Source organism: Pseudochaenichthys georgianus, chromosome 8 (genome assembly GCF_902827115.2).
Source record: "Pseudochaenichthys georgianus chromosome 8, fPseGeo1.2, whole genome shotgun sequence".
Classification (NCBI taxonomy): Eukaryota; Metazoa; Chordata; class Actinopteri; order Perciformes; family Channichthyidae; genus Pseudochaenichthys; species Pseudochaenichthys georgianus.
Genome location: NC_047510.2, coordinates 2,682,716 through 2,701,556, shown reverse-complemented (window position 1 = coordinate 2,701,556; position 18,841 = coordinate 2,682,716). Strand labels below are relative to the sequence as shown.

The following is an 18,841-nucleotide window of genomic DNA, read 5'->3' as shown; positions in this document are numbered from 1 at the left end:
CTTAATATTCAATAAACTATGAATGTTTTATATCCATGTAACGGGAAGAAACTCAGCTAACTGATCTTTTTTTTTTTAAACCCACAAAGCTAGCTCTGAGCCTATGAATTAGCCACGAGCGAAAAATGCTAACGGAGTGTTGCACAGAAACTCACTCATAACACCCTTATTACTTATCGTAGCTGCACGTCCAACCCATCGATCTGATCGTGAGATGACACAGAATCGATGGGTACATACATCATCACTCCATGATAAGAACTTACGAAGCTATTAACAAGAACAGACATCAAAACATGTGGCGCTAGGCAGAGATGGAGTACTCGATTCCTGGACTCGGACTCGCTCGCTGATTGACGCAACTCGGACTTGGACTCGTGAATTCTCGCGCACGATGACTTGGACTCGGACTCGTGAATTTTTCCCCCCACGATGACTCGGACTCGACTTGTACATTGACGCTCCGACTTGGACTCGAGCACATTTTCTCTGGAGTCTGATGTCCTCTATCCTGGCGTGTGCACCTGCGAGGCGAGTTCACGTACTGGGCCCCGCTATTCCAGTCTAGAGATGTCTAGAGACACACCCCGCATCGTGCTGTATGCTTTCACACATTCTGCTTCCACATTGGAAAAGAGCAAAATGCTCGTTATGTGGAAACAATATTGAAGAGAAGGCTCCGTAACACATTACTCTAAGGATCGAGTTCAGACAGATAGGCTGTCTTGAACACTATCATCAGAGTAACGTGATCTAATCAATAAATAAAGATTCAGCCTTAACACGAAAGCACATGGCTACTTAACATGCAGGATGACCATTTTGCATGTTAAGCAGCCATGTGCTTTCTGGGGCTAAATCTTTATCAGTAAACCGATTTAACCGGTAAAAGTTCCTTCAAAATAAGAGTCCTGATCTTATTACTATCAAAATAAGTGCAAAACAAAAACTTTACCATAGGAAAATATTGGCATACAAATATAATCACTTCTCTAAAAGGTAACTCATTTTAAATATAGTTTATTTATATATAATAATAATAATATTAGAAATAAGCTTTATATCTGTATAGCACCTATTACAAGAATTGTAGCCAAACTCCCTTCACAGCAGTTCAATCGACAGATTAGTATAACATGACAGGATAAAAGCAATGTCGAGGAGCAGCTACATTTCAACACATATATCCACAAAGATTAATACATGAAGACTTGTGACTCGGACTTGACTTGGACTCTTCTTAGGTGACTCGGACTTGGACTCGGACTCTAACACAGGTAATGATAACTCGGACTCGACTCGGACACTCCTTGGGTGACTCGGACTTGGACTCGGACTCGAAGAGTGGTGACTCGAGAGTGACTTGGACTCGTGAATTGGTGACTTGACTACAACACTGGCGCTAGGTAGCTAAAAACGGCAACATGGCTCACCTGTGTCGTAGTCTGGTGAAAAGTGGTCTTCAATGGGATTAAAATGATAAAAACGCTGCTGAAGTTAATCCATAGGTTAATCCAATGTGTCTGTGTCCCTTTGAAATGATTTCTGATAATCCATAAGCAATAAACCTGCTTTTCCGTTTCCAGATGTCAGAGCGTCACTCTGATGCAAACCTGCATGCGCAAAGCCCCCACCTTTTTGTTTTACCATGTGTGTGTATGGGGAAATTCCCCTTCGATTCTATTGGCTCTAACGGTCAAAAAGAGATGTCAATCACCAAAATCGACCAATGAGTTCCAGAGAAACGGTAAAACCCCCATTTCCACCCAAATCACCTCAGAGGTGGAGTTTTTTTTGCTAAACCTCTCTAAAAAAGTAAAATGTCACTTGTTTTGGCATCAATCTTGATACAGGGTACTTATTATATGTTGCACTTTGGATTCCTATAGCTTTTAGTCTACCTTAAGTACAAAAATATATTTGGACGGACACTATAATCTACAGTTTTTTTACTATGTTCAATCTGAATTTTCTTTAAAATAAAAAACATCTATATTGATTTGGACTTTTCTACATCCAACTTTAGGTTTATCATTACTTTGAGAAAAAAGATTATTAATTTAACCCTTTTAGAAGGGAAGATATGGTCATTTGTTCTGGGAATGTCATTTTCGAGCCCGAGACCTGAAAAACAGGCTCAGGGCTCAACAGGTTAATTAGTTAACTCTGCATTCTATGTAGAATGTGATTTCATCTGTTATATATTTGTGTCGTTGCGAGCTGGTTGAGTAGGCCGTTGCACTGTAAAGCGCGTCCTTAATTGATGACTGTGATGTGGTGGATGAAGTCGAGGGGGCACGCTCTTGAACTGTCAACGCCCCTGCTGCACTGTAAAATGTTTTGTTCCACGTCGGACTCCTTAAACCCAAGGTATTTCCAAACAGTGGAATTCGTTTTACCTTTCTTGTTTACGAGTTGCTCTTGTTCTGCCATCTTCGCTCGCGCTCAACTCAGACAACTAATGTCACTCGCAACCTGGCCGAGAGGGCTTTTAGGGAGGGGCGAAAGCGCACGCAGCAAAATAATCTTTTTATTTCAATTACGTTGTTTTTGATTAACATACGATTAATTGCACAGCCCTAGGTTGTGTACATTAACAATGTATACAGGAGCTGTGTGGTCAGCAGCATTAGACTGGTTGCTTCAGCGGCCACCTGGTACATTTGTGATGCTTTTTACGTTTAACTAGAGCAAAACACATCTTTCTTTTCTTGTGAGTTGTTAGGAGGGCGTTACAGCTGGGGTTTGGCATAAACTGTTCAAGTGGCTCCTAGTATACTGAGTCACAACTGAAGTAACAATATTAAATACGCCTTTTGGATCTTGACATTATTTCATAAAGCCATAATCTAGTAAAAAGAGTTTTAAAAGTCTTGGGAGATTACAGTGCTGCATAAAGTTGTAGCGCTGTATGGTAAATATAGTCTGAGACTGATCAGTTTTGTTAATCCCAACACAGCTGAAGCTGCGGAGGCCGACATGGAGTCCAGGGTGAAGGAGAGAGAGAAGGGGTCGGAGGAGGAGAAAGGAGAGGAGAAGAGAGAGGGCAGGAGGAGCCGCTCCTCCTCTTCCTCCTCAGAGGACTACATCATCATCCTCCCTGACTGCTTCGACACCAGCCGGCCCCTGGGGGAGTCCATGTACAGGTACCGGTCCCTTTGCACTTCAGAAACACGATGTGTAAATATTAAATATCAGGGCCATCAGCGTTAAGGCTCGCCATTCATCTGGAAACCTAGTTCAACCCAAAATTCCTACCATAATTATTGAGTGGACCGCACGTTTACAAGTAATTACTAGTTTCTTAAACTTGTTATCAATCATGCTTAATCACAGATTGTTATTGTGATTAACTTGATTAAAAAAGGTTTTAGCAATTAACAAAACTTGTTAATATAAGAACCATGTTATTTGACCCTAAATGGGCAAATCAAATCAAGTTTATTTATAAAGCACATTTTAAAACAACTTTCGGTCGCGCCAAAGTGCTGTACATGAATAAAAAATATACGGAACATATTGCAATTTGTAGCATTTAAGTTAAAAACAACAAATATAAAGGCAGACACAGTTAAAATACAAAATGAAAAATGTCATGCTCTGCTCACTTATCACATATTGATTGGTATTTTCTTCATTGCACCCATATTACGCATTAAAATAGTCCTAATACAGCCACCTGTATTGCACTGTTAGTAATTCATTATTATACCGGAAGTACTGCCTTATTAAACCCATAGTACTCCCTGGGCGCTGTACAATAGCTGCCCACTGCTCCTAGAACTAGGATGGGTTAAATGCAGAGGTGAAATTGCTGTGTGTGCCATTAAAGAGGGTTTCATCTTCTGATTGTATCTATTGCACCCATATTACACATAATGTCAAATGACTGTATCTCCCAGGATACACAAACCATTTAAGGGTTCAAATGTTATTTTAGTAGGCAAGGACTTCCAGTGGCAACCCCGGGCTGCATGTTGTCACATTCTGTTTAATTCTTTGTTTCTGTTTCATTGCAGTTCAGCCTTGTCCCAGCCTGGTGACATCACAGCTAAGACCCCCACAGACCCAGAAACTCCATCGCCCGACCAACCGGGCCCCCCCGCCCCAAAGGGGGAGCTGGGGGGGATAGGGGAGGTAGATGAGGCTGCGGCAGCCTCAGTGTCGGGGAACAGCAGCGCCAACGACATGCTCTGCACGTCCCAGACGCTGGACGACGAGCCGCTGACGCCTGAAGTGGTGGCCCCCCCCCTGACCACCGTCACCCCGAGGTCAGTCTGAGGGGTGTGGTACAAACACAGCTGCTGTATGTGCTGCTTCAGCTGCAGGCTTCTGGAACAGCATTTGGAAAAGGCTTAGATCAGGGGTCGGCAACCATTTTAATATGAAGTGCCATTACAAAGAAACATTTCTGCCAGCGTGCCGACGATCGTGAATTATCAACGGGGGGAGGGTGAGGAGCTCAACGCTCGTGAACTGTCAACAGGAGGGCGGGGGAGCCTCGCTGCGGGGATAATAATAAGGACGATCGTCCGTTCCGTGATTCTCCAGAACACACATGTTATGATATTAGGGTCATGTGAGATGAGATCGCTGTCACTTTAAGAGAGAGAGAGGGGTGTGGCATGTGTGTGTGTGGATGGTAGAGCGAGAGTGAGCGAGCGTGTGTAAGTGAAACGAGGCAGCAGAAAAACAAAGGTCTGTGATGTATTTTGTGAAACAGAAGAACAACTAAATAAATGCAACGGCCTCCCAAGAAGAGCTCGCCTCTCTCCAGTCATTAAGCTAAAGTGGGTTATTGAACCTGAAGCTTGTTGCTTCTGCCCTGGGAGACGACAGAGAGTCATCCCCCTGTTTCCTCGACTACGGTCTGGGAGCCGACAGGAAAGTTCAACACACAGATGGCCAGTCCGCCCCTTTGTAGCATATTATTTCGATGAGAGATGAGCAGATCGCCACTGGGCTCTCAACTACAGTAAAGACACAGCCAATGGTGGCACGCGTGCCAGGGGTTTCCTCTCCAAATATAAAAATATCATATGATAAACCATACCTGAGAACAAAAATACGCAACATCAATAATCTATTACATTTTACATAAGGGTTGAGATCAACTCCCCCCTACAAAAGTGTAGTGCTGAGGTCTGTTGTTACGAGCACTAATGTTAGCCATTATTGTTGACTATGTGGTTAAAGAAGTCCTAGTTTTACAAAACAATAGGTTTGCAGAGTCATTATGTGCATTGGTATGTTCGATGTTCCAGTTCGGCTTTAGTTTGAAAATGTGCAGCATTTGTTTTTTTATTTTGTTTGAAAAATGTTTAAGTGTGACTTGGAGTTTGTTGCAGTTGATATAACCCTTTGAAAATGTGTTGCTCTTCATGCTGTGCAGTCCGGAGAGCGGTGGAGAGACAGATGCTGAGCCAGCTGCTGCTGAGGGAGGAGCAGACGGCTCTGAACTGTACCGAACTGAGGGCGGTAAGCACATCCCTGTGTCTTCATGAAATAACGAGAAGGCCCCTCACACGAGCCCTGTCCGTCAGGAGTTTAAGTTAGATTTGAAACACAGGTGAGGAACCTTTCCCAGGCTACGGTCCGGATACACAGCCGAACCTTTTTCTGACCAAAAGACACAGACTTAGTGAGATCAAATTAGTCCATCATTCAGTTTGTTTGTAGTGGCAACTTATTTATTCCAAAAGTTTACTCTAAGGTACTCGAAAGGAGGGTCAGGCCGATTGTCGAACCTCAGATTGAGGAGGAACAATGCGCATTCCGTCCTGGTCGTGGAACGACGGATCAGCTTTTTACTCTCGCAAGGATCCTGGAGGGGGCCTGGGAGTACGCTTATCCGGTCTACATGTGTTTTGTAGACTTGGAGAAGGCGTTACCAGGGAGTTACTGTGGGAGGTGCTGCGGGAGTATGGGGTGAGGGGGTCTCTACTCAGGGCCATCCAATCTCTGTACTCCCAAAGCGAGAGCTGTGTCCGGGTCCTCGGCAGTAAGTCGGACACATTTCCAGTGAGGCGTAGTCGTGGGGGAGGGAGTCTGCAGTTCGGTGGACTAAGGATTGCACCACTGCTTTTTGCAGATGATGTGGTTCTAATGGCTTCATCGGTCTGCGACCTTCAGCACTCACTGGATCGGTTCGGTACTGCAATCGCTTTACCGCACCGTTGTGACGAAAAGGGAGCTGAGCCAGAAGGCAAAGCTCTCTGTCTACCAGGCCATTTTCGTTCCTACCCTCACCTATGGTCATGAAGGATGGGTCATGACCGAAAGAACGAGATCGCGGATACAAGCGGCCGAGATGGGTTTCCTCCGCAGGGTGGCTGGTGTCTCCCTTAGGGATAAGGTGAGAAGTTCGTTCATCAGGGAGGGACTCAGAGTTGAGCCGCTCCTCCTTCGCGTCGAAAGGAGCCAGTTGAGGTGGTTCGGGCACCTAGTTAGGATGCCACCTGGGCGCCTCCCTAGGGAGGTGTTCCAGGCACGTCCAGCTGGGAAGAGACCAAGGGGTAGACCTAGGACCAGGTGGAGGGATTATATCTCTTCGCTGGCCTGGGAGCGCCTTGGGACCCCCCAGTCAGAGCTGGTTGATGTCGCCAGGTAGAGGAACGTTTGGGGCTCTCTGCTGGAACTGCTACCCCCGCGACCCGACCACGGATAAGCGGGAGAAGATGGATGGATGGTTTAGACCCAGACCATTTACATGTGCCTTTAGCAGGTTAAAAAGATGAAAACAAGGAGACATGTTTAAATGACATTGTGATATTGTGATATTGTAAATATATTACAAAAAATCCCAAAGGTTTAGATGAATTTAACATGATATTAATGCCACATGAAGATCAATACTCTGCGATAACGGGCAGTGGTAGTAGAGAGGTCTTTAAATAATATTATACGTCCAACAAATGAGTCTTTCCATTCATTTTGCTATATTCATTCATCATCTCACAGAAGCCTACTCGCCTGTCAGTCCCTGGCTACAGGTGGATATATAAAGTAGAGTTTTACAGTGAGCTCGCATATTTGTAATAAGAAACCAGATCCAATGTACGACCTGGTTGTTCACAATGAAAGGTGTGAAAGGTCCTACTCTGACCACATGTGGAAATGTGGAGAGATATGCTGTAAATGAGAACATCTATGCTATATTTTTGATAATATGATGTATTGTTGTGCCACAGCATCCGGTCCTGAACAGACTGATGATACTGAAGCTACTGGAGATACCGAGGAGGACAACCCTGAGGACCCCAGGTCTCTCACACACACACACACACACACACACACACACACACACACACACACACACAAACCCACACACACACACACACACACACACACACACACACACACACACACACACACACACACACACACACACTAAAGCAAGCATATACACTAAGTATCAGCAGTTTGAATAATGCTGGTTGCATCAAGGCCCTGAGCTTACATGAAGTCATTTCAGTGGGTGTACTGACCACCATACACACAGTTTATGAGCTGTGATATTTTCCTATTTGGACTCTGTTAACCCTTTTCCACCAAAGCAGTTCCAGGGCCAGTTTGGAGCTGCGCCAGCTCTCAACCAATGAAAATTGTTTTAACTCGGCCACCATTTATTTGCTCAACCACCAAAACATTTACATGTATGGGGAAATATGCATCAGGGGACCGGTCAAACAGTGAATTCATAATTTAAGCGGCAAATGACGTGAGGAAACGTCAGTAGAACTAGAGCTGGGAGATATAGCCTAAAAATGATATCTCTATATGTTTAGGCTATATTGCGATACATGATATACACAGTATATCGCAATATTTTAAATCCCTTTCTATATAACACCAGTATGATGATTTTTATATTAAAGTGGACCTATCATGCTATAATTGAAACATATAGTGTAGGGCCATACCTATATAAAGTATATAAATATATATTATTTTTCAAAATACCAAACAGATCCTGCATTTTAGCCATGCCTCATTTCGCACCTAATAACAGCCATGCCTCATTTCGTACCTAATAACACCTAACACCTTCATGCCGATCTAGATCCCTCCGCTTCGCGTCGGGCTCCTGATCGGCCTGTCGGTCTTTTTTTCCCCATAATGACCGCGTCGCTGAACATTATCCCTTACATATGATTATATAGTCATTATTCATTTTTTTTTAAAGCAGGAGGCGCAAACGCTTGCCTCGGGGAGGGAGAAAAAGAGCCACAGCGGAGAATAAACAGAAGGGCAACCATGGCAACCATGCAAGGGAAGTCTTCTTCGCTGCTTTTGTGGCAGACTACAGCGCCACTTACAGGCCTGGCATATGTACTACAGCGTCTCCAGCGCTTTCGAGCAGCAATGGCCGGCCGTGGCCCAACCTCTCATTCCCCTGATAGGTGGAGAATTGACCAATAGCCGTAGCACCACCGTCCTGACGTCAGGACAGTGTTCAAATCTGGATCAGTCTGTATCAGATCCGTTGCAGCCCCTTTTTTAGAGATTTGGGTATGGAGGAAAATAGAGAGGGTTGTGTTTTCTGACACTTGGTGAGTTCCCTGGAACACCGGGGACACATGTTCATGTATAAAAGATGTACAAAAGTGCATTTTGCATGATAGGTCCCCTTTAAGATAAGTAGGGCTATTTATGATGCCCAGGCGTATCCCCACCACTCCCATTTATCTGTTTCAAATATAACATTTATAGAATAGTTCAATTAAACTTGGATTCATTTACATCTTGATATTGAGATATTATACACACATCTTTTCAAATATTGAAATATTTCCGTGACTTTTTACAAACTAGCTTAAGTAAAGTGAAACGCATCTACATGTGGATCCGCTGAATACACATTCCTGCATGGTTCTGTCTGAAATTACCATTACAATAATTTTTACATTGGCATCATGATTATTACGATTATTCATTAATGTAAGTGAAAAAGCAATGAGCCACATAATTCTGGAGAACAGTATAACGTTTGAGAAGTTGTGCTTGCGATTAAATCTGGTTTTGTAGGTCAAAGAGCAACATGAGCCCAGTCCAAAAAGAGTCCACCATCATTGTTCTTGTGACAGAAACTCCTGTGGGCATTGCAGCCACATAAGCAGTGACATCATGACGTGGCTCCTCTTGGCTCTGGTTGGTGCAACAGCAAACTGGTTCTTAAGTGTTCTGCATGTTGAACCAACTGCGATCCAAACCAGCCCCAACAGGGAAATAGAACGCAGCTCGTTTCAGTGGAAAAGGGGGTGTCAGTTCTCTTATAAGACCTGTCCAGTAACGATAGCTGCTTTTCTAGTTAAATACATCATTGTTTTCTGTAGGAAGGCTGGTTGAAGTTGTTGCCATGGCTGTCAGAAGGGAGTCACGTTTTGGACATAACCTCTTCATTGTCCCCTCTCAGGCACCCAGGCATCACCAGCGGCCTGGTGAAGGGAGCGCTGTCCGTCGCTGCCTCTGCCTACAAAGCTCTGTTCACTGGACAAGGCCTCACACAGGTCAGATTACACCAGGCATCTGATGTCATACCTCATGTTGTTGAGAAGTCCCTAAAGTGCTAAACTAGGAGTGGTCATGATCCCTATCCAAGTCCTTCAGTATCAGATATCTGCCAATACAAAAAGGCCAATCCGGTACTTTTTGAAAAACTTTTTTTCATTTCCTGTTTCTGTAAATTATTGATAATTTATGCACATCACATTAGACAACATTGGCTGCAGAGAGATACTCATTTATTTTAGGGGCACTTTAGCAGATATAATTATTGCTGTCTCAATTCAGATAATTCCCACTGTAGCCTATGTCATACACTGTTGCAGTGCTAGTGATCCTGTAGTGTTGTTTCAAATGGCTGCTGCGCCATTACAGGAAGCTAGTTAGCCACGTTAGCGGTGACAAATCATTACAAACCGCTCAATTACCCAAAACAATTAAAAGTGGCTTCTTCTAAACACGTGTCGCTGCTAAATTACTTAAACAGTAAATACAAACACATGTATAACTTATACTGTATTTATATAGTTCTGTGATTTCCATAGCAACAGCAACTGAACGCGCTACTTCGGCTACATAGCTAAGATGTGTTATGAGTACACAGTGCGTTTTTCCATCCTTCACATTCTCTCTGTAATTTCAGAAGTCTGCAATTTGAATCACAACATATGTCTTTAAAACTAGTGGCTGGGTACTGGTGTAGTATTAACACGATAATAGAAAAATAGAGCATTACTGAACAGCTAATGTTAGCCTAAACTTAATTTAAAAAGATTAAACAGTACACCCGACAGCCTTTCAGACAGTGGCATAACACAACACATCACAGTGGATATCCTTGTGGAAAGCAGGATTTCTTTGATATAATATTCAATATTTTTGTTTAGAAGAGTTTAAAGTAGAGCCACACAGTTGGAACACTCGGCATCAACATGTGGAAAAAACCCAAAGCTTGGATGGTTCCTTTTTTTCTTCGTATGTTTATGGGAGATTTGGTTTCATATAACCAGTAGAAGCATTCATGGACGACTGCCTCTTGTTTCTCTGCAGCCTCCTGTGGATGCGAACACCCAGGAAACCATGATGGGCGTGCTGGTGGAGATGGGTTTCGGGGACAGGCCACTGAACCAGCGGCTGTTAAAGAAATACAACTTCGTCCTGCTGGACGTGGTGAACGAGCTGGTGCAGATGACTGACAATGACTGGTACTCTACACGCTACTGACAGGAGAGAGAGATGAAGAGGAGAGGAGATGACACCAGAAATGATGGATGAAAAGAGATTAGAGGAAAGACTGGAGAGGATTTATTTCTGCTCATCTCCCTTTTTGCATTCCTCTTTCTACACATCTCTCTTCTGATTGGTCCAGTTGGAGACATTCCAGCAAACTCTCTGGGATATCGTAGGGCATCAAACACTGTCTGTGGAGATATGTTTATCTTAGGCTGCTTTGCACTGGCATTTTAGAGATAAGAGATGTGTTCTTACAGTTTCAAAGGAGCTATGTGTAGCATTTAGTATTTCTTAAAATCAAGCCCACCTTTCCCATGAGCCTCACTGCAGCCTGCAACGAAACCGTCTATTTGTTTTGAAAAGCAACCAGAACTACAAAGTTGGTAAAAGCCTTCAGGAGCTGAAAATATGTACTTTAATGTGACACAATATGCTAACAGGTTCAAATACGAAACAGTTCCAACCCCATGCTATAAAATATTGTAACAGATTTTAGATTAAATCTAAGATGCAATTTAGTGGTAAATATTCCCAAATTGTTAATTAAAATGCTACCTATAGCATATTCCTGCTTTGCCCTTTTACCTAGGACATTGATGAAGTACGAAGCAGAGAGATAACCCTTGGTGTGGATGTTCACAGCACGGTTCCTTTGGTACCAGTAGTCACATGATAGATGGTCACAGACTGAATATCCACATTGGAGTCATTGAAGCTTTTTCCGTGCACCAAACAGCTTATGGTCATTTAATACTTAAAGGTCCCATGTCTTGGCCAATTCCACTGTTGAGGTCTACTAGAATAGATTTACATTGTTCAATTTTCCAAACTCACATTGGTTTCTCACAGCATCTCTGTATAGTATGTGTATTCACTCTCTGTCCTACACACCTTGTTGGAGCTCCTGCCCCCCCCCCCCTATGAGCCCACTGTGCTCTAATTGGTCAGCTCGCCCACTCCATTGGGGCTCGAGGAGCGGACAGTGTGAGGTGGATTACTGGTGTCGTTTCCTGGTTGGTGTGTGAGGTCTGAGCAGAGAAAAGATAAGGTTGAGTGAGTGAGTGAGTGAGTGAGTGAGTGAGTGAGTGAGTGAGTGAGTGAGTGAGTGAGTGAGTGAGTGAGTGTGTGGAGCTCCACGGATTGGTCCATGTAGACCAGGGATTGGCAAATGGCGGCCCGGGGGCCCCCCACCTCCTCTTTATGCGGCCCTCAGATTACAACGTAATTAATTAAAAAAAATACATATATTTATTTTGTATTGTTTTACTTGTAGTACTGATACCGTCCACTAGTTAGTCCTAGTTACGTCGCGAGCAGCGTAGCTACATGATTTCGTTCGGCAGCCAAATACCGCAAAATAATCTGTGACACGTTTGTGTTTCTTGTGAGTGTTTCCCGGGGAAACACTCACAAGAAACACCGGCTGTTGTTATGCCTTTACAAGCTTAAAGGTTGTATTTATCATCTGAATTTGGCGAAACAAGTTTAATATTCTAAAAACCAAGACTTTGTTTATTTGGAATCAGATGAAAACAAACTGTCATGGACCCTGCCGTGTTATCTATGATTACTACATGCTTTTCATTCATAATTTCAGCGGGAGGGAGAAGGAGCGGCGCTGAGGAACAGCAGAGACTGGCTACAAGTGTCTTAGGTTCAAGTTAGACAACTAATGTCTGGGTTAGTGTTCATGACTTCATGTTTATGTCTTCTTAATGGTTCATCTTAATGCACACACATTTTCCGTGCTTTCCAATAGTTTAAGATAGTTTTATTCCACTGTTAAATAACCTGTTCAATACAAACATGCCCATTGAAAAAATTAAATAACATTTCTGTGAACTGATATTTGTTTAGTGGCTTATTAGGGTGCATTCAGACCTAATAGTCCGTTTTCTAGTGCGCACCAGACCACAGTTTGTTACATTGTTTCATTTTTCAGAAGGTTCGGTTTGCGTTCACACGGGCAAAACTCAAACGGACTATAAACTTTAAACACAAGTCATGTGCACGGAAATGCTGTTCAACCATTGGTCAGACATTACGGGGGTAAAAACGCAAATCCCGGCAATTTCTACCGGAGCCTCCGCCATGGAGCATCGGCACTTTCAGCAGGTTATTTTCATGCTGCTGTTAATCTGGAGATCAACGGACACTAGCGGTCCGCGCATATGATTATAATCAGACAACATCCGTTAAAAATCATTATAACACATATAATGAGAGACGTTCTGCAGTAAGGAGGGCGTTTCACCGACGACAGGTGTTCTTACTTTTATGTAGTTGACGGAGCATTTTTACTTTACACGACACTGCTCAACACTTAATTCTGCTTTACTCTTTAACTAAACAACCGCGGATGTCTTGAAAGACTCTTTCGCTAAAGATTTTTGAAGACATCCGCGTTCTTGTGACACGTAAATTCTACGCTTCCTATGTTTTGTTACGGACTGCGTTCACACCAGCAATGAACCGCTCCAAAGTTCACAAGAAAGCGTTCCGAGACCACCTATTTTAGCGGACCAGAGTCCGGTTGTTTAGTTCTCTTAAGAGGTCTCGGACTGTGTTCACACAAACCCAAATGAACCGCACCAAGCGGCTAAATGCACCAGGGTTCCATTCAACCGGACTATAAAAGGCTGGTGTGAACGCACCCTTAGAGGATGTTCCCTGAAAGATTGTAAAATCTCAATGAAGATGTCGGACTTAGTATATTTGTTCATTATTACATACAATAGGCCTACATGGAATTTGTGTGTGTGTGTTCCAAGTGAATCTGCGGCCCCCTGGTGGCCAGTACATCAATGATGTGGCCCCCACCACCATCCAAGTTGCCCATCCCTGATTTAGACCAATTGGTCCATTTGGACTTAGACCCCATTTACACGGGAACGTTTGCGTTTACTCACCGTATGCATTATCAAAAAAGTATTCCGTTCACAGAGGGTGTTTCTCAATCGCGAGGATGCTGGCTTGGTAGTCGCGTACTTCCAAGTCACTTCCTTCAGAAACGAAGCAAGTATGCTTCCAAGCCACGGCTTCGGAAAACAACGAAGAATGGAACAGGCTAACAAGTGTGCCACTCTCTAACGGTTTCAACATAAACTGTACCGAAAATAAATACCTCACGATGTCTATCTAATTATGAACTTGCTTTACTTTCAAATAAACACATTTTTGGTCATAACAAACAAATGTAACAAAGTAACATATTTACCAACACATGTTCTACGCCACTATACTTACATTTAAATGTGTGCTGCGTCGGTTCAGAAATTATCCGCAAGGGTTTTTGAAATTGGTACGTGCGCAAAGCATTGTGGGGATTTTAAGGACGCAAAGTCTACCCATGTGTAGCCTCGAAATTTCCCCCAAACCAAGGACGCGGCCTCGGTGGAATTCCAAGTATGCTGGAGATTGGAACAGTCCTTCGGCGGCACTCGATGACGTAGCATCCTTGAAATATTGGCTTGGAAGCCAGAATCCTCGAGACGGAGAAACAGCCACGCATTCGATTCATTTAACGTGTCCGTTCACACGAGACCGCTGGCAATGCTGGAAACGCTGTAGTACATATGCCAGGCCTGTAAGTGGCGCTGCTGCCGCCACGAAATACACCAAAATCAGCGAAGAAGACCCTGGAGCATGGTTGCCATGGTTACCCTTCTGTTTATTCTCCGCAGTGGACGGTGTGTTCTCCTGCTGTATATCTCTCCGGTAGACCACCAGCAGATGAAAAACACCCACCTCTCCAGCTCTTCCAAGGGACGAGGGGACCGTGCGGCAGAGTTTCCATTAACGTTTTTTTCCGACGGTCAACATGTTCGTTAAAGTTTAAATCTTACGGACAAAATTAGAAAAGTGCCGGTCAAAGGTCTTCTTTGTTATTTATTGAGCTTTAAAACAAATTGATAATGACTCTATAATAATATAAGAATAATAAACGGAGCCTCTCTTTTCCTCCCCCTCTTCTGAGAGCCCAGCAGCTGATCTCTGAGCAGGAAACGTGGGGAGAGGGAGACGTGGAGAGAGGGAGGCGGGGCTATTTCATCGTTATCAGAAAATGATCGTATACAGTAGAGGCGATTACACGGAGCCGTTTGACCCCCCAGAGCATTCCGTTTGCAGATTTATCCACCTTGGGACCCGTTATCGTTTGCGGGGTCCGTTTCTATCGTTTTGTTACGGCCTCGTGTAAACGAAAGGGCCATCTATACGCAAGAGAAACTATGCGGATACAACCCGTTTCGTCCTCGTGTAAAAGGGGTCTTAGTGACGTCAACCTGCCGCGGAAGGGGGGGGTTCAGGTTTCAGCTTTAGGCCTGTGTATTACTTCATGTAAACTCTTGAAGATGTACTAAGTACAATTAGGGTTTGGGAACATATGCATCATGTATAAGGATGTCACTGGACAAGCCAAAAGCATTTTAGCTTTACACAATTTGTCAAACAATTTTCCAAAAGTGTTATTAGAAATCCCCAGATGTCCAGATTGTGATATAGAATTACATTTAGTCTGGAGCACTGGAGCCACCTGCCTATCAGTCCTGTTGGTAAAGAGCAGGTTTTTTATGAGCTTGGTATTAAGTGAATACATGTGCTCACTAAGGTGCAAGTATCCAAGAGTATAGATAGATAGATAGATAGATAGATAGATAGATAGGTACTTTATTGATCCCAATTTGGGAGATGTTTGCGTATGGCTGCATTATTGTCATTCATTTATTGATTTGATCTCACTGTACTGTGCATGATCTACTGAAGCTGATTGGAAGAACACCCCCCTTTAGACTCTGGATTTGGTGTTTGCACTTAAAAGCTACGTGACACAGATACTGTTCAGTAAGCAGTCTTTTTAAATAAAGTTTGCCTTTCACACACATTCCCTGGACGTGTTAGCTGGCTAAGGATCCCGGACTGAAGGTCTTATTCTTCAAATAAACTATTTGTCTGACGTGCATCATGCAGGAAGTTACAAACAAACACAATTACACAATTTGTTCTTATTTTTTCAGAGCCGATTGATATATGGGATTCACCAATGATTTGTTTGAGCTCTTTCTTTCAGTAAGAGAGAATTTTACTAGTGGTCGAGAGCAGAAGAAATCTTCACTGTCCACAAATTGTTTGTCCAATAAAAAAAAATGGTTTTAAAACTTGAGGAACATAAAATAACTGTTAAAATATGCATAACGTCTAATGTTTGAATACAATACAATTTATGTATATATTTATAGATATGAATCAGCTCCAAAATCACTGAACACACGTGACGCAGATCTCACCTGATCAGTCAGATTGGGGTTAGCTACGTCGGGTGGAATCCCCTCCGCAGTGTGTTCTTATCATTGAGCTTCTTTTCTTCAAAATGGAACGGTGTCCAGGCTGATATCCTAAACCTAAAGGATGTGTACATTACAACTCTCCAAACTTAAACTGGAATCAGTGTAAAAACGTGAAAAAGTGTTTGTTTCCCTTCTCAAATGTAGGAATATGTACAGAAGTCTGTAGTTGGAAGCTATGACTATCAGCTGAATCTTTAGTTTCAAATTGTTTAGGGTGCTTTTGCTTGGAATGCCTGAAGACTGTTTGGTGATGATGTTGTATTTAAGGCTTATTATATGGTGATTGGATTTCTGCCGTATTTGTGTGTTAGTGTTTCCTTTTGTAAAAATGTTACCAAGTGGATTGGAGAAGATTTGCGTTTGGAGTTGAAGACATCCTTTAATAAAAAGCTTGTAGGATTATAATTTTGTTCATATGTTATATATAATGTAAATCAGTGGTTTAAAAAACCTTGATATGATAATTCAGCTTTTTATTTTTGTCCTATAAAAGTCACTTTCTTTCGTGATCCATAAACACAAGAAAGTTAAAAGGAATAGTTCAACATATAAGGAAATAGGCTAATTTGCATTCCTGGACATTGAGTTGCTCCCAAAAGAATGATACATTGTGCATAAAGAAATGACCACATAACCCTATTCAAATATGTCTTGGTGAGAGATATTTGGAAATTCCTTGTGAAACATGGAGGGGTTATTTTTTGTTTTGGAGGTGCCCCTGAGTTCTCCTGGGGTAAACTTCAACTTATTCCAGAGTTTCTTGTTCATAATGCATCATGTATTCACTGAACTGACTCTGACCTCAGTCCCTTTAAAAGACATGAAGTGGGTATTAATGAAACTTTGTTGCATGTGTCTGATCCAAACTCCTGCGTGGTGAACGCAGTTGAAATGTGCACTGGATACAAGTGAAGAGATTCTTATGATGTACTGCAAGTCATTTTGCTTTAAATGAATGTGTATGTGTTCCACAAGCGATGGGCAAGGGAAGTATTTTCATATTGGGGTATGAATACATGTCAAGTATTTATGGAGGCTAAAACTGGATCATTTTTTCTTTTTTTTTTCTGTGTTGCACTTTATGAACATGTACAAATCAATATGTCTCCAATTAAAGTCATTACACTGATGCAGTATGACTGTTTCCTGTTCCTGTTTAATGACATTAGTCTTCTAAAGGGAAGCATGGGTGACAAAAAGGAAGCTCAGCCCCCGTACTGTGAAGAACCGCCTTAACCCTCTATGACTTTTTATTTTGGGAGGAAAAAAATGTTTCACCATGTGTTTTAGGAGCTTAGCGGTCCCTGATATTATATCAATTATAAAATAAATGTGTGTGTGTGTGTGTGTGTGTGTGTGTGTGTGTGTGTGTGTGTGTGTGTGTGTGTGTGTGTGTGTGTGTGTGTGTGTGTGTGTGTGTGTGTGTGTGTGTGTGTGTGTGTGTGTGTGTGTGTGTGTGTGTGTGTGTGTGTGTGTGTGTGTGTGTGTGTGTGTGTGTGTGTGTGTGTGTGTGTGTGTGTGTGTGTGTGTGTGTGTGTGTGTGTGTTTGTATGCGTGTGTCTCTGTGTGTGTATGTGTGTGTGTGTGTGTGTGTGTGTGTGTTTGTATGTGTGTGTCTGTGTGTGTGTGTGTGTGTGTGAGTGTCTGTGTGTGTGTGTGTGTGTGTGTGTGTGTGTGTGTGTGTGTGTGTGTGTGTGTGTGTGTGTGTGTGTGTGTGTGTGTGTGTATGTGTGTGTGTCTTTACGTATTCATGCACATGCATGTATTTTTTATTTTAAGTTGTGTACATTTCTAATATGTTAAAAAGTGAAATGTATCTTACCAAGTGGTGGCCCTGAGTCCCTTGCAGCTTTGCTTGCAGAAAGGACTGCTCCACCCCCAGACAAAATGCCACACCCATATAATTCCCTCATCTTATTGGACACCAGCATGTCAGGTGACATTGTGTATATTTAAAAAAAATAAAAATATTTAGAGGGCCAGTGTGAGGTCGAAAAAAGTGGTTTGTTGCCTGAGGGCAACAGTATGCTGTAGAGCAGGGGTGTCAAACTCAAGGCCCGGAGGCCAAATACGGCCTGCGACTTCATTTTATGCGGCCCTCAAGAGCTTGCAAAGAATAGAATACGTTTATTATACGGTTCCATGCCACTTTACAGAAGCACATTGCCCATATACTACATGTCCCACAATGCATCTCATTTTGTGACATGCGCACTGAAGGGACTTGCAATTGGTTGCAATTATTTCCCCCAGACTTCTGCTTTCAGACTAGTTAATTATGAAGTCATTATACCCTCTCCGATAATAATCAAATACAGAGGCAATAATGTAATATAATACATAATTTTATATATGTATATTTATATAGCTACAACCGGCCCTTTGAGTGCAACCATAATGCTGATGTGGCCCGCCATGAAATTGAGTTTGACCCCCCTGCTGTAGAGGGTTTGTACAAAACTACAACTATTACTTTTTATATATATTTTAACATATTTTAATATGGCTTTTGTCAGGATGTGTTTGACGTACTATATGATTTTTTTCAACATTATATACTTGAACTTTTCTGTATTTTTGGAAATATTGTACTATGACTTTTTAATGATACTTTCAACATTTTTTTTCTTTAAACGCATTGTCCACAGTAGAGGTAATAATGGTCAGCTTGTGCTTTCTATATCCAATGATCATAACATGGTAGTAAAAATCAGCCCCACCGGGAGTAAAAGAAAGCCACTTTTTGGTTAAAGCCATTT

General features: G+C 42.5%; 1 protein-coding gene across 2 annotated transcripts in view; it reads left to right on the top strand.

The window, feature by feature from the left end:
* The window catches only part of nbr1b (NBR1 autophagy cargo receptor b), a 66,405-nt gene extending 49,193 nt beyond the window's left edge, over nucleotides 1–17,212 (top strand). For both annotated transcript variants that reach the window (XM_034090153.2, XM_034090152.2), the window contains 6 exons: nucleotides 2,960–3,146; nucleotides 4,020–4,271; nucleotides 5,393–5,478; nucleotides 7,191–7,263; nucleotides 9,416–9,509; nucleotides 10,555–17,212. In XM_034090153.2, coding sequence (XP_033946044.1) covers nucleotides 2,960–3,146; nucleotides 4,020–4,271; nucleotides 5,393–5,478; nucleotides 7,191–7,263; nucleotides 9,416–9,509; nucleotides 10,555–10,728 — 866 coding nt within the window. In that variant the 3' untranslated portion in view covers nucleotides 10,729–17,212. The remainder of the gene's footprint in view (nucleotides 1–2,959; nucleotides 3,147–4,019; nucleotides 4,272–5,392; nucleotides 5,479–7,190; nucleotides 7,264–9,415; nucleotides 9,510–10,554) is intronic.
* Nucleotides 17,213–18,841: the final 1,629 nt, after the last annotated feature.